At 42.1% G+C, this 16,028-nt stretch overlaps 1 protein-coding gene across 1 annotated transcript in view; it reads left to right on the forward strand.

The window, feature by feature from the left end:
• Positions 1 to 16,028, forward strand: part of LOC139753478 (ribosome biogenesis protein BMS1 homolog) — a 71,213-nt gene that overhangs the window by 17,418 nt on the left and 37,767 nt on the right. Inside the window, exon 5 of the mRNA XM_071670036.1 lies at positions 6,565 to 6,682. Coding sequence (XP_071526137.1) covers positions 6,565 to 6,682 — 118 coding nt within the window. The remainder of the gene's footprint in view (positions 1 to 6,564; positions 6,683 to 16,028) is intronic.

The following is a 16,028-nucleotide window of genomic DNA, read 5'->3' on the forward strand; positions in this document are numbered from 1 at the left end:
AGAAGGGGGCCAGGTGAGGATATTCCCTCAAAGGTCCAGTCCTCTGTTCTTAACGCTACCTTGCTAACGCAGGAAATGGCGAATAGTATGAAAAGGGTAGTGAGTGGTGGGATGAAGAAGTAAGAGTATTAGTTAAAGAGAAGAGAGAGGCATTTGGACGATTTTTGCAGGGAAAAAATGCAATTGAGTGGGAGATGTATAAAAGAAAGAGACAGGAGGTCAAGAGAAAGGTGCAAGAGGTGAAAAAAAGGGCAAATGAGAGTTGGGGTGAGAGAGTATCATTAAATTTTAGGGAGAATAAAAAGATGTTCTGGAAGGAGGTAAGTAAAGTGCGTAAGACAAGGGAGCAAATGGGAACTTCAGTGAAGGGCGCAAATGGGGAGGTGATAACAAGTAGTGGTGATGTGAGAAGGAGATGGAGTGAGTATTTTGAAGGTTTGTTGAATGTGTTTGATGATAGAGTGGCAGATATAGGGTGTTTTGGTCGAGGTGGTGTGCAAAGTGAGAGGGTTAGGGAAAATGATTTGGTAAACAGAGAAGAGGTAGTGAAAGCTTTGCGGAAGATGAAAGCCGGCAAGGCAGCAGGTTTGGATGGTATTGCAGTGGAATTTATTAAAAAAGGGGGTGACTGTATTGTTGACTGGTTGGTAAGGTTATTTAATGTATGTATGACTCATGGTGAGGTGCCTGAGGATTGGCGGAATGCGTGCATAGTGCCATTGTACAAAGGCAAAGGGGATAAGAGTGAGTGCTCAAATTACAGAGGTATAAGTTTGTTGAGTATTCCTGGTAAATTATATGGGAGGGTATTGATTGAGAGGGTGAAGGCATGTACAGAGCATCAGATTGGGGAAGAGCAGTGTGGTTTCAGAAGTGGCAGAGGATGTGTGGATCAGGTGTTTGCTTTGAAGAATGTATGTGAGAAATACTTAGAAAAGCAAATGGATTTGTATGTAGCATTTATGGATCTGGAGAAGGCATATGATAGAGTTGATAGAGATGCTCTGTGGAAGGTATTAAGAATGTATGGGGTGGGAGGAAAGTTGTTAGAAGCAGTGAAAAGTTTTTATCGAGGATGTAAGGCATGTGTACGTGTAGGAAGAGAGGAAAGTGATTGGTTCTCAGTGAATGTAGGTTTGCGGCAGGGGTGTGTGATGTCTCCATGGTTGTTTAATTTGTTTATGGATGGGGTTGTTAGGGAGGTAAATGCAAGAGTTTTGGAAAGAGGGGCAAGTATGAAGTCTGTTGGGGATGAGAGAGCTTGGGAAGTGAGTCAGTTGTTGTTCGCTGATGATACAGCGCTGGTGGCTGATTCATGTGAGAAACTGCAGAAGCTGGTGACTGAGTTTGGTAAAGTGTGTGGAAGAAGAAAGTTAAGAGTAAATGTGAATAAGAGCAAGGTTATTAGGTACAGTAGGGTTGAGGGTCAAGTTAATTGGGAGGTGAGTTTGAACGGAGAAAAACTGGAGGAAGTGAAGTGTTTTAGATATCTGGGAGTGGATCTGGCAGTGGATGGAACCATGGAAGCGGAAGTGGATCATAGGGTGGGGGAGGGGGCGAAAATTCTGGGGGCCTTGAAGAATGTGTGGAAGTCGAGAACATTATCTCGGAAAGCAAAAATGGGTATGTTTGAAGGAATAGTGGTTCCAACAATGTTGTATGGTTGCGAGGCGTGGGCTATGGATAGAGTTGTGCGCAGGAGGATGGATGTGCTGGAAATGAGATGTTTGAGGACAATGTGTGGTGTGAGGTGGTTTGATTGAGTGAGTAACGTAAGGGTAAGAGAGATGTGTGGAAATAAAAAGAGCGTGGTTGAGAGAGCAGAAGAGGGTGTTTTGAAGTGGTTTGGGCACATGGAGAGAATGAGTGAGGAAAGATTGACCAAGAGGATATATATGTTGGAGGTGGAGTGAACGAGGAGAAGAGGGAGACCAAATTGGAGGTGGAAAGATGGAGTGAAAAAGATTTTGTGTGATCGGGGCCTGAACATGCAGGAGGGTGAAAGGAGGGCAAGGAATAGAGTGAATTGGAGCGATGTGGTATACCGGGGTTGACGTGCTGTCAGTGGATTGAATCGGGGCATGTGAAGCGTCTGGGGTAAACCATGGAAAGCTGTGTAGGTATGTATATTTACGTGTGTGGACGTATGTATATACATGTGTATGGGGGGGTTGGGCCATTTCTTTCGTCTGTTTCCTTGCGCTACCTCGCAAACGCGGGAGACAGCGACAAAGTATAAAAAAAATATATATATATATATATATATATATATATATATATATATATATATATATATATATATATAGATGCTCTGTGGAAGGTATTAAGAATATATGGTGTGGGAGGCAAGTTGTTAGAAGCAGTGAAAAGTTTTTATCGAGGATGTAAGGCATGTGTATGTGTAGGAAGAGAGGAAAGTGATTGGTTCTCAGTGAATGTAGGTTTGCGGCAGGGGTGTGTGATGTCTCCATGGTTGTTTAATTTGTTTATGGATGGGGTTGTTAGGGAGGTGAATGCAAGAGTTTTGGAAAGAGGGGCAAGTATGAAGTCTGTTGGGGATGAGAGAGCTTGGGAAGTGAGTCAGTTGTTGTTCGCTGATGATACAGCGCTGGTGGCTGATTCATGTGAGAAACTGCAGAAGCTGGTGACTGAGTTTGGTAAAGTGTGTGAAAGAAGAAAGTTAAGAGTAAATGTGAATAAGAGCAAGGTTATTAGGTACAGTAGGGTTGAGGGTCAAGTCAGTTGGGAGGTGAGTTTGAATGGAGAAAAACTGGAGGAAGTGAAGTGTTTTAGATATCTGGGAGTGGATCTGGCAGCGGATGGAACCATGGAAGCGGAAGTGGATCATAGGGTGGGGGAGGGGGCAAAAATTCTGGGAGCCTTAAAGAATGTGTGGAAGTCGAGAACATTATCTCGGAAAGCAAAAATGGGTATGTTTGAAGGAATAGTGGTTCCAACAATGTTGTATGGTTGCGAGGCGTGGGCTATGGATAGAGTTGTGCGCAGGAGGATGGATGTGCTGGAAATGAGATGTTTGAGGACAATGTGTAGTGTGAGGTGGTTTGATCGAGTAAGTAACGTAAGGGTAAGAGTGATGTGTGGAAATAAAAAGAGCGTGGTTGAGAGAGCAGAAGAGGGTGTTTTGAAATGGTTTGGGCACATGGAGAGAATAAGTGAGGAAAGATTGACCAAGAGGATATATGTGTCGGAGGTGGAGGGAATGAGGAGAAGAGGGAGACCAAATTGGAGGTGGAAAGATGGAGTGAAAAAGATTTTGTGTGATCGGGGCCTGAACATGCAGGAGGGTGAAAGGAGGGCAAGGAATAGAGTGAATTGGAGCGATGTGGTATACCGGGGTTGACGTGCTGTCAGTGGATTGAATCGGGGCATGTGAAGCGTCTGGGGTAAACCATGGAAAGCTGTGTAGGTATGTATATTTGCGTGTGTGGACGTATGTATATACATGTGTATGGGGGTGGGTTGGGCAGTTTCTTTCGTCTGTTTCCTTGCGCTACCTCGCAAACGCGGGAGACAGCGACAAAGCAAAAAAAAATATATATATATATATATATATATATATATATATATATATATATATATATATATATATATATATATTCTTTCTTTTCTTTTAAACTATTCGCCATTTCCCGCGTTAGCGAGGTAGCGCTAAGAACAGAGGACTGGGCCTTTTTTGGAATATCCTCAACTGGCCCCCTCTGTTCCTTCTTTTGGAAAATTTAAAAAAAAAAACGAGAGGGGAGAATTTCCAGCCCCCCGCTCCCTCCCCTTTTAGTCGCCTTCTATGACACGCAGGGAATACGTGGGAAGTATTCTTAATCCCCTATCCCCAGGGATAATATATATATATATATATATATATCCATGGCTCCATTCACTGTCAAGTCCACTCCCAGATATCTAAAACACTTCACTTCCTCCATTTTTTCTCCATTCAGATTTACATCCCAATTAACTTGCCCCTCAACCCTACTGAACCTAATAACCTTGCTCTTAAAATTCAGATTTACTCTCAACTATCTCCTTTCACACACTTTTCCAAACTCAGTGACCAACTTCTGCAGTTTCTCACATGAATCAGCCACTAGAGCTGTATCATCGGTGGACAACAACTGACTCATTTCCCAGGACCTCTCATCCCCAGCAGACTGCATACTTACCCCTAACTCCAAAACTAAACAACCATAGGGACATCACATACCCCTGCCACAAACTAACCTTCACTTGGAACCAATCACTCTCCTCTCTTCCTACTCGGACACATACCTTACATCCTTGGTAAAAACTTTTCACTGCTTCTCACAGCTTACCTCATGCACCTTATACTCTTAAAACCTTCCACAGAAAACATCTTTTTCAACCCTATCATATGCCTTCTCCAGATCGATAAATGCTACATACATACCCATCTGTTTTTCTAAGTATTTCTCACACATTCTTTAGAGCAAACACCTGATCCACACATCCTCTACCACTTCTGAAACCACACTGCTCTTCCCCATTCTGATGCTCTGTACATGCCATCACCCTCCCAATCAACACCCTCCCGGATAATTTCCCAGAAATACTCAACAAACTTATGCCTCTGTAGTTTGAACACTCACCCTTATCTCCTTTGTCATTGCTTAATGGCACTATGCATGCATTCTGCCAATTCTCAAGCACTTCATTATAGTCTGTACATACACTGAATATCCTTACCAACCAATCAACAACACATTTGCCCCCTTTTCTATTGAATTCCACTGCAATATCATCCAAACTTGTGGCCTTGCCAGATTTCATCTTCCGCTAAGCTTTCACTACCTCTTCTCTTTCTACCAACCCATTCTCCCTGACCCTCTCATTTCACACACTACCCTGACCAAAACACCCTATATCTGCCACTCTATCATCAAACACAACACACCTTCAAAGTACTCACTCAATCTCCTCACTTCATCATGATCTGTTATTACCTCCCCACTACCCCCCTTCACTGATGTTCCCATTTGTTCTCTGTCTTATGCACATTATATACCTCCTTCTAAAACACCTTTTTATTCTTCCTAAAATTTAATGATACTCTCTCACCCCAACTCTCATTTGCCCTCTTTTTCAACCCTTTCAGCTTTCTCTTGACCTGCTGCTTTCTTTTAGACATCACCCAGTCATTTGCACTACTTCCCTGCAAGTATTGTCCAAACGCCTCTCTTTTCTCTTTCGCTAACAACCATACCTCATCCTACCACTCACTATCCTTTCTAATCTGCCCACCTCCCACCTTTCTCTTGCCACATGCATCTTTTGTGTGTGTGTGTGTGTTTGTGAGTGTATTAGTTGCCATATTTCACATTTTCAGTAATTCTATCTTTTATTAACCTCAATAACTACCAGTAATATTGGCCTCAAATTTTGTGTGGATGATTTGTGGACAGAGAAATGAGCCATATCAGATAACACTGAATCTTTTTGAGTTTAATTTCTCTTTATGTTTCCCACCTTTAATCTCTTGTGAACTTGTCAGCTCTTTTTCATGAGGATGGCATGTTTACATTTTTCATCAATAGTGGACTTAGGTTTGAAGTTAGGTGCTAAGTCATGCTCCCTCTTATCAGTCTTTTCCCAAAATTCATGTTTCAGTTATTTGTCTTGCAAGATTTTGGTTAGCTTCGGTGGAATTACTAAATCAGAGTCTTTAGCTCATAAGATTCATCAGTATTCCTCTCAAGCTATTTTATTTAATTGATCCTGAACCAGGGAATGATTTGATCTTTCCTATATAAGGGAGCCATTCAGCTGGTTAGGGGAACACTAATTCAGGGCCATCACAATATGATTGTTATGGTAAGGTCATGATAACATAATGTCATACATTATAGGGTTGAGAGCAGTTTAATCAGTCTGTAAGGGCTGATCAGGACATGCTGAAATGATATGATCATGTGGAGAGGATGATTGAAGGTAGAATAATGGAAACATTATATGTATTAGAAACAGTTAGAGTAGAGGGAAGAGGGAGATCAAGGAGTAAATGGAAAGATTAAGTAAAGAAGGCTTTGGAGTATCAGGGCTTGAGCATTTAGGGGGATGAGTTGTATGCACAGGATAGATTGACTAGGGGTGATGTAGCATAATGTTCCTTTGTGCATCTTCGACCTTGGTCCCTTCTTCCACCTTATTACTTCAGACCTCATGATTTTATCCACTGCTACACATATTCCCAGGTACCTAAAACATTTCAGGTCCTACCTGTTTATTCTTACTCACATACCATCCTGTTCTGTCCTGCACTTCTTTCACAATGAAGTTTCTCAGGAGAGTGTGACCTGAGCTGCATCTGCAGACTTCATTTGGCTTTTCTCTCAAGTGCCTTCACACAGCATACTGTAGACTTACCCCTTACTCCAAGATGTTTCCATTTACCTCCCACACCACTTCATCCATCAACAGAATAAACTACCATTGTGACATAACACACCTGTGTTGTAGACCCACCTTCATCAATAACCACTAACCCTCCTTCCTTCTTATTTGCACATATGTTTGACTTAATTTTTTCAGGTTCTGAACCATTTGGATATGCTGAAAGATAACAAGGCACTAAGGAAGAAGAAGAAGGCCCTTAAGCACAGATTCCAAGTGGAACTCTACCCTGGTGCAAAGCTTTTTTGTCTTTCTGGTAAGATTATCATATTTTGCAAAAATATATCCTGTTACTTAGGAATCTTATTATCTCACGGAACGCTCCTTTTGGATAAAAAGTTAAAGTGCCTTGTTTTGTGTTCGCAACTTCGATAGATTTACTTTTGACAGGCAGGTGAGGCATAATTTTGGTTGGAGTGAATGAAATACTGTAGAAGACACTGAGTGATTCTTTTTCCTGTCCAAAACTGGTGCTGTTAATTACTCTGAGGATATTAAGTTTCTTATGGCTCAAGTTTTTATATTTGTCATTCAGGGATTGAATTTCATGCATGCATTATATTTTATACCATTATGGTTGGAGTTCAGTTGATTGAGAGTGGTTGGCCAATTAGGATTACTGGAACGTGGTGGGTGGAGTGATGGGTTCTGTAAAAGAGGTGGTGGATTTTTGTAGGGATGCAGATATTTTGTTTTCAGGAAGCCAGTGTTCTTATTGCTTGATGTTTTGTGTTGTGATTATGAGGTCATGTCCATATGAAAGGATTGCCACACTGACCAGTATGAATGATGAGCACTTCTTGGGTTAAGGATTAAATGTACAGATGAAGCTAATGGATGTTGCCAGGCTCTCTGAATAGGGCTGTCCATTGGAAATATGGTTATTCAACAATTCTTGGTTTCTCTTTGTAGAGTTACCAGATTTCATCTGCTTTAGGTTACCCCATGAGAGAAAAGTAATCGTTGGTGAGGCTGAATCATTGTCATGATTGTAGCATGGCCTTGAAGCAGCAAGAATATCACTGAAGAGGGCTGTGGGATATATATGAGAATGATGATGAACATGTTTAGGGAACATCCTGCAAGTGCATCCCTGCTTGTAGATTTTTTATTATTATTATTATTCTTTCTTTCTTTCAAACTATTCGCCATTTCCCGCGTTAGCAAGGTAGCGTTAAGAACAGAGGACTGGGCCTCTGAGGGAATATCCTCACCTGACCCCCTTCTCTGTTCCTTCTTTTGGAAAATTAAAAAAAAAACAAGAGGGGAGGATTTTTAGCCCCCCGCTCCCTCCCCTTTTAGCCGCCTTCTATGACACGCAGGGAATACATGGGAAGTATTCTTTCTACCCTATCCCCAGGGAATAAATTATTACTATTATTATTGTTGTTATTATTATTATAGATAATCAGTTTCCTAAGTCAGTGAGGTAGTGCCAGGAAACAGATGAAGAATGGCCCATCCACTCATATATATACATATATGCGCATATATGTATCAATATATTTTTTTTTTTTTTTTTTTTTTTTTTTTTTATACTTTGTCGCTGTCTCCCGCGTTTGCGAGGTAGCGCGAGGAAACAGACGAAAGAAATGGCCCAACCCCCATACACACGTACATACACACGTCCACACACGCAAATATACATACCTACAAAGCTTTCCATGGTTTACCCCAGACGCTTCACATGCCTTGATTCAATCCACTGACAGCACGTCAACCCCTGTATACCACATCGCTCCAATTCACTCTATTCCTTGCCCTCCTTTCACCCTCCTGCATGTTCAGGCCCCGATCACACAAAATCTTTTTCACTCCATCTTTCCACCTCCAATTTGGTCTCCCTCTTCTCCTCGTTCCCTCCACCTCCGACACATATATCCTCTTGGTCAATCTTTCCTCACTCATTCTCTCCATGTGCCCAAACCATTTCAAAACACCCTCTTCTGCTCTCTCAACCACGCTCTTTTTATTTCCACACATCTCTCTTACCCTTACGTTACTTACTCGATCAAACCACCTCACACCACACATTGTCCTCAAACATCTCATTTCCAGCACATCCATCCTCCTGCGCACAACTCTATCCATAGCCCACGCCTCGCAACCATACAACATTGTTGGAACCACTATTCCTTCAAACATACCCATTTTTGCTTTCCGAGATAATGTTCTCGACTTCCACACATTTTTCAAGGCTCCCAAAATTTTCGCCCCCTCCCCCACCCTATGATCCACTTCCGCTTCCATGGTTCCATCCGCTGACAGATCCACTCCCAGATATCTAAAACACTTCACTTCCTCCAGTTTTTCTCCATTCAAACTCACCTCCCAATTGACTTGACCCTCAACCCTACTGTACCTAATAACCTTGCTCTTATTCACATTTACTCTTAACTTTCTTCTTCCACACACTTTACCAAACTCAGTCACCAGCTTCTGCAGTTTCTCACATGAATCAGCCACCAGCGCTGTATCAATATATATATATATATATATATATATATATATATATATATATATATATATATATATATATATATATATTTTTTGCCGCTGTCTCCCGCGTTTGCGAGGTAGCGCAAGGAGACAGACAAAAGAAATGGCCCAACCCACCCCCATACATATGTATATACATACGTCCACACACGCAAATATACATACCCACACAGCTTTCCATGGTTTACCCCAGACGCTTCACATGCCCTGATTCAATCCACTGACAGCACGTCAACCCCGGTATACCACATCGATCCAATTCACTCTCTTCCTTGCCCTCCTTTCACCCTCCTGCATGTTCAGGCCCCGATCACACAAAATCTTTTTCACTCCATCTTTCCACCTCCAATTTGGTCTCCCACTTCTCCTCGTTCCCTCCACCTCCGACACATATATCCTCTTGGTCAATCTTTCCTCACTCATTCTCTCCATATGTATATATATTTTTTTTTTTTTTGCCGGTCTCCTGCGTTTGCGAGGTAGCGCAAGGAAACAGACGAAAGAAATGGCCCAACCCACCCCCATACACAATGTATACACACACACGTCCACACACGCAAATATACATACCTATACATCTCAGTGTACACATATATATACATACACAGACACATACATATATACCCATGCACACAATTCACTGTCTGCCCCCATTCACTCCCATCGCCACCTCGCCACACATGGAATACCTTCCCCCTCCCCCCTCATGTGTGTGAGGTAGCACTAGGAAAAGACAACAAAGGCCCCATTCGTTCACACTCAGTCTCTAGCTGCCACGCAATAATGCCCGAAACCACAGCTCCCTTTCCACATCCAGGCCCCACACAACTTTCCATGGTTTACCCCAGACACTTCACATTCCCTGATTCAATCCACTGACAGCACGTCAACCCCGGTATACCACATCGATCCAATTCACTCTATTCCTTGCCCTCCTTTCACCCTCCTGCATGTTCAGGCCCCAATCACACAAAATCTTTTTCACTCCATCTTTCCACCTCCAATTTGGTCTCCCACTTCTCCTTGTTCCCTCCACCTCCGACACATATATCCTCTTGGTCAATCTTTCCTCACTCATTCTCTCCATGTACCCAAACCATTTCAAAACACCCTCCTCTGCTCTCTCAGCCATGCTCTTTTTATTTCCACACATCTCTCTTACCCTTACATTACTTACTCAATCAAACCACCTCACACCACACATTGTCCTCAAACATCTCATTTCCAGCACATCCACCCTCCTGCGCACAACTCTATCCATAGCCCACGCCTCGCAACCATACAACATTGTTGGAACCACTATTCCTTCAAACATACCCATATATATATATATATATATATATATATATATTGTTTATGGATGGGGTTGTTAGGGAGGTGAATGCAAGAGTTTTGGAAAGAGGGGCAAGTATGAAGTCTGTTGGGGATGAGAGAGCTTGGGAAGTGAGTCAGTTGTTGTTCGCTGATGATACAGTGCTGGTGGCTGATTCATGTGAGAAACTGCAGAAGCTGGTGCCTGAGTTTGGTAAAGTGTGTGAAAGAAGAAAGTTAAGAGTAAATGTGAATAAGAGCAAGGTTATTAGGTACAGTAGGGTTGAGGGTAAAGTCAATTGGGAGGTGAGTTTGAATGGAGAAAAACTGGAGGAAGTGAAGTGTTTTAGATATCTGGGAGTGGATCTGGCAGCGGATGGAACCATGGAAGCGGAAGTGGATCATAGGGTGGGGGAGGGGGCGAAAATTCTGGGAGCCTTGAAGAATGTGCGGAAGTCGAGAACATTATCTCGGAAAGCAAAAATGGGTATGTTTGAAGGAATAGTGGTTCCAACAATGTTGTATGGTTGCGAGGCGTGGGCTATGGATAGAGTTGTGCGCAGGAGGATGGATGTGCTGGAAATGAGATGTTTGAGGACAATGTGTGGTGTGAGGTGGTTTGATCGAGTAAGTAACGTAAGGGTAAGAGAGATGTGTGGAAATAAAAAGAGCGTGGTTGAGAGAGCAGAAGAGGGTGTTTTGAAATGGTTTGGGCACATGGAGAGAATGAGTGAGGAAAGATTGACCAAGAGGATATATGTGTCGGAGGTGGAGGGAACGAGGAGAAGAGGGAGACCAAATTGGAGGTGGAAAGATGGAGTGAAAAAGATTTTGTGTGATCGGGGGCCTGAACATGCAGGAGGGTGAAAGGAGGGCAAGGAATAGAGTGAATTGGAGCGATGTGGTATACCGGGGTTGACGTGCTGTCAGTGGATTGAATCAAGGCATGTGAAGCGTCTGGGGTAAACCATGGAAAGCTGTGTAGGTATGTATATTTGTGTGTGTGGACGTATGTATATACATGTGTATGGGGGTGGGTTGGGCCATTTCTTTCGTCTGTTTCCTTGCGCTATCTCGCAAACGCAGGAGACAGCGACAAAGCAAAAAAAAAAATTATATATATATATATATATATATATATAATATATATATTATATTTTTTTTTTTTTTTTTTTTTTTTTTAACTTTGTCGGTGTCTCCCGCGTTTGCGAGGTAGCGCAAGGAAACAGACGAAAGAAATGGCCCAACCCCCCCCCCATACACATGTACATACACACGTCCACACACGCAAATATACATACTACACAGCTTTCCTTGGTTTACCCCGGATGCTTCACATGCCTTGATTCAATCCACTGACAGCACGTCAACCCCTGTATACCACATCGCTCCAATTCCCTCTATTCCTTGCCCTCCTTTCACCCTCCTGCATGTTCAGGCCCCGATCACACAAAATCCTTTTCACTCCATCTTTCCACCTCCAATTTGGTCTCCCTCTTCTCCTCGTTCCCTCCACCTCCGACACATATATCCTCTTGGTCAATCTTTCCTCACTCATTCTCTCCATGTGCCCAAACCATTTCAAAACACCCTCTTCTGCTCTCTCAACCACGCTCTTTTTATTTCCACACATCTCTCTTACCCTTACGTTACTTACTCGATCAAACCACCTCACACCACACATTGTCCTCAAACATCTCATTTCCAGCACATCCATCCTCCTGCGCACAACTCTATCCATAGCCCACGCCTCGCAACCATACAACATTGTTGGAACTACTATTCCTTCAAACATACCCATTTTTGCTTTCCGGGATAATGTTCTCGACTTCCACACATTTTTCAAGGCTCCCAAAATTTTCGCCCCCTCCCCCACCCTATGATCCACTTCCGCTTCCATGGTTCCATCCGCTGACAGATCCACTCCCAGATATCTAAAACACTTCACTTCCTCCAGTTTTTCTCCATTCAAACTCACCTCCCAATTGACTTGACCCTCAACCCTACTGTACCTAATAACCTTGCTCTTATTCACATTTACTCTTAACTTTCTTCTTCCACACACTTTACCAACTCCGTCACCAGCTTCTGCAGTTTCTCACATGAATCCGCCACCAGCGCTGTATCATCAGCGAACAACAACTGACTCACTTCCCAAGCTCTCTCATCCCCAACAGACTTCATACTTGCCCCTCTTTCCAAGACTCTTGTATTTACCTCCCTAACAACCCCATCCATAAACAAATTAAACAACCATGGAGACATCCACACACCCCCGCCGCAAACCTACATTCACTGAGAACCAATCACTTTCCTCTCTTCCTACACGTACACATGCCTTACATCCTCGATAAAAACTTTTCACTGCTTCTAACAACTTGCCTCCCACACCATATATTCTTAATACCTTCCACAGAGCATCTCTATCAACTCTATCATATGCCTTCTCCAGATCCATAAATGCTACATACAAATCCATTTGCTTTTCTAAGTATTTCTCACATACATTCTTCAAAGCAAAACCCTGATCCACACATCCTCTACCACTTCTGAAACCACACTGCTCTTCCCAATCTGATGCTCTGTACATGCCTTCACCCTCTCAATCAATACCCTCCCATATAATTTACCAGGAATACTCAACAAACTTATACCTCTGTAATTTGAGCACTCACTCTTATCCCCTTTGCCTTTGTACAATGGCACTATGCACGCATTCCGCCAATCCTCAGGCACCTCACCATGAGTCATACATACATTAAATAACCTTACCAACCAGTCAACAATACAGTCACCCCCTTTTTTAATAAATTCCACTGCAATACCATCCAAACCTGCTGCCTTGCCGGCTTTCATCTTCCGCAAAGCTTTTACTACCTCTTCTCTGTTTTACCAAATCATTTTCCCTAACCCTCTCACTTTGCACACCACCTCGACCCAAACACCCTATATCTGCCACTTGTCATCAGACACATTCAACAAACCTTCAAAATACTCATTCCATCTCCTTCTCACAATCACCACTACTTGTTATCACCTCCCCATTTAAAGCCCTTCACTGAAGTTCCCATTTGCTCCCTTGTCTTACGCACCCTATTTTACCTCCTTCCAGAACATCTTTTTATTCTCCCTAAAATTTACTGATAGTCTCTCACCCCAACTCTCATTTGCCCTTTTTTTCACCTCTTGCACCTTTCTCTTGACCTCCTGTCTCTTTCTTTTATACTTCTCCCACTCAATTGCATTTTTTCCCTGCAAAAAAACGTCCAAATGCCTCTCTCTTCTCTTTCACTAATTACTCTTACTTCTTCATCCCACCACTCACTACCCTTTCTAAACAGCCCACCTCCCACTCTTCTCATGCCACAAGCATCTTTTGCGCAATCCATCACTGATTCCCTAAATATATATATATATATATTATATATATATATATATATATATATATATATATGGGGATAGGGGAGAAAGATAAATTCTCACGTATTCCCTGCGTGTCGTAGAAGGCGACTAAAAGGGAAGGGAGCGGGGGCTGGAAATCCTCCCCTCTCGTTTTTAATTTTCCAAAAGAAGGAACAGAGAAGGGGGCTAAGTGAGGATATTCCCTCAAAGGCTCAGTCCTCTGTTCTTAACGCTACCTCGCTAACGCGGGAAAAGGAAGGCGATGTGTGGAAAAAAAAATATATATATATATATATATATATATATATATATATATATAATATTATATATATATATATATATATAAAAATATAATATATATTATATATATTTTATATATATAATATATTATATATAATATATATATATTTTTTATTACTTTGTCGCTGTCTCCCGCTTTTGTGAGGTAGGAAGGAAACAGACGAAAGAAAATGGCCCAAACCCCCCCCCCCCCCAAAACCCATGAATACTACGTCCACACACGAAAATTTTCATACTACACCTTTCCATGGTTTACCCCTCGTTCAATCCTTGATTCATCCATACAGCACGTAAACCCCTATACCACATTGCTCCAATTCACTCTATTCTTGCCCTCCTTTCACCTCCTGCATGTTCGGGCCCCGATCACACAAAAATCTTTTTCCTCCATCTTTTCCCCCTCCAATTTGGGCTCCCTCTTTTCGTTCCCCCACCTCCCACAATAATTTCCCCTTGGTCAACTTTCCCCACTCTTCTCCCATGGCCCAAACCCTTTTAAAACACTCTCTTCTGCCTCTCAACCCCGCCTTTTTATTTCCCCACCTCTCTCTTACCCCTTCGTTACTTACTCATAAACCACCTCACACCACACTTTCCCCAAAAAATTCCTTTCCAGCACATCCACCTCCTGCGCACAACTTATCCGCCCACGCTCCAAAACAACATTGTTGGAACTACTTTCCCTTCAAACTACCCCTTTTTGCTTTCCCCGGGTAATGTTTCGCTTTCCCACATTTTTTTAAGGCTCCCCCAAAATTTTGCCCCCCCTCCCCCACCCTATGATCCACTTCCGCTTCCATTTTTCCCTCCCCTGACAGATCACCCCAGATATCTAAAACATTCCCTTCCTCCAGTTTTTTTAATTCAAATCACCCCCCAATTGATTGACCTCAGCCCTACTGTCAAAAACCTTGTCTTTTCAATTTACTCTTAATTTCTTTTCCCCCCACTTTACAAACTCCGTCACCATTCTGCATTTTCCTTTGAATCCGCCCCCAGCGCTGTATCATAGCGAACAACAACTGACTCACTTCCCCAAACTTCTCATCCCCCAAAAGACTTTATACTTGCCCCTCTTTCCAAGATCTTTATTTCCTCCCAACAACCCCTCCTAAACAAATTAAAAACCATGGAGACTCACCACCCTGCCGCAAAACCCCATCACGAGAACCCAACACTTTTCCCCTCTTCTACTGACACTGCCTTTCACCTCGAAAAAAATTTTTACTCTTCTAACAACTTGCCTCCACACCATATATTCTTTAAAATTCCACAGAGCTCTTATCAACTCTATCATTGCCTTCTCCAGATCCATAACTACATAAAATCCATTTGCTTTTTTTAAAATATTTCTCACTACATTCTTCAAGGGAAAAACCATCCACACATCCCTCCCCTTTTGAAACCAATGCTCTTCCCCAATCGATGCTCTGTAAAGCCTTTACCTCTCTTTATACCCTCCCATTAATTTACCAGGAATACTCAAAAAACTTATACCTCTGTAATTTTATATAAAATTTTTAATATATATTATATATATATTTTATTTTATTTTTTATTTTGCTTTGTCGCTGTCTCCCCCCTTTTGGGGGTAGCCAAGGAAAAGATGAAAGAAAGGCCCAACCCCCTCCATACACAAAATATACACACAACCGTCCACACCGCAAAACCTACCTATCGTCCAATGACACATATAATTCATACACAGACAATAAATAACCCATGCACACAATCCACGTCGCCCCCATTTTATGCAGATCAAAATTTGAAAAAAAATAATCCCTTCTAAACGAAAACTTGACAACAAATCTGCTTCCCACCTCTAAAAGTTACAAATTACATATCATAATTAAGTACAAAAACAGTCACAGGCTGATTTTTTCGTGCAGTCAATTTTTGTTTTTACAGAGCCTAAAACTAGTCTGTCATACTTTATATGGATTAAAATTTAAAGCAAGTATATTTTTTATTTTCCCCTTTTTCTTTTTTAAGCTTTTTAATTTTTAATATATTCTTTTTATACATTCGCCCTTTCCCCGCTTAGCAGGTGCGTTGAGAAAAAGGACTGGGCCCTTGAGGGGAAAATCCTC

Source organism: Panulirus ornatus, chromosome 14, assembly GCF_036320965.1.
Source record: "Panulirus ornatus isolate Po-2019 chromosome 14, ASM3632096v1, whole genome shotgun sequence".
In the NCBI taxonomy this organism is placed as follows: domain Eukaryota; kingdom Metazoa; phylum Arthropoda; class Malacostraca; order Decapoda; family Palinuridae; genus Panulirus; species Panulirus ornatus.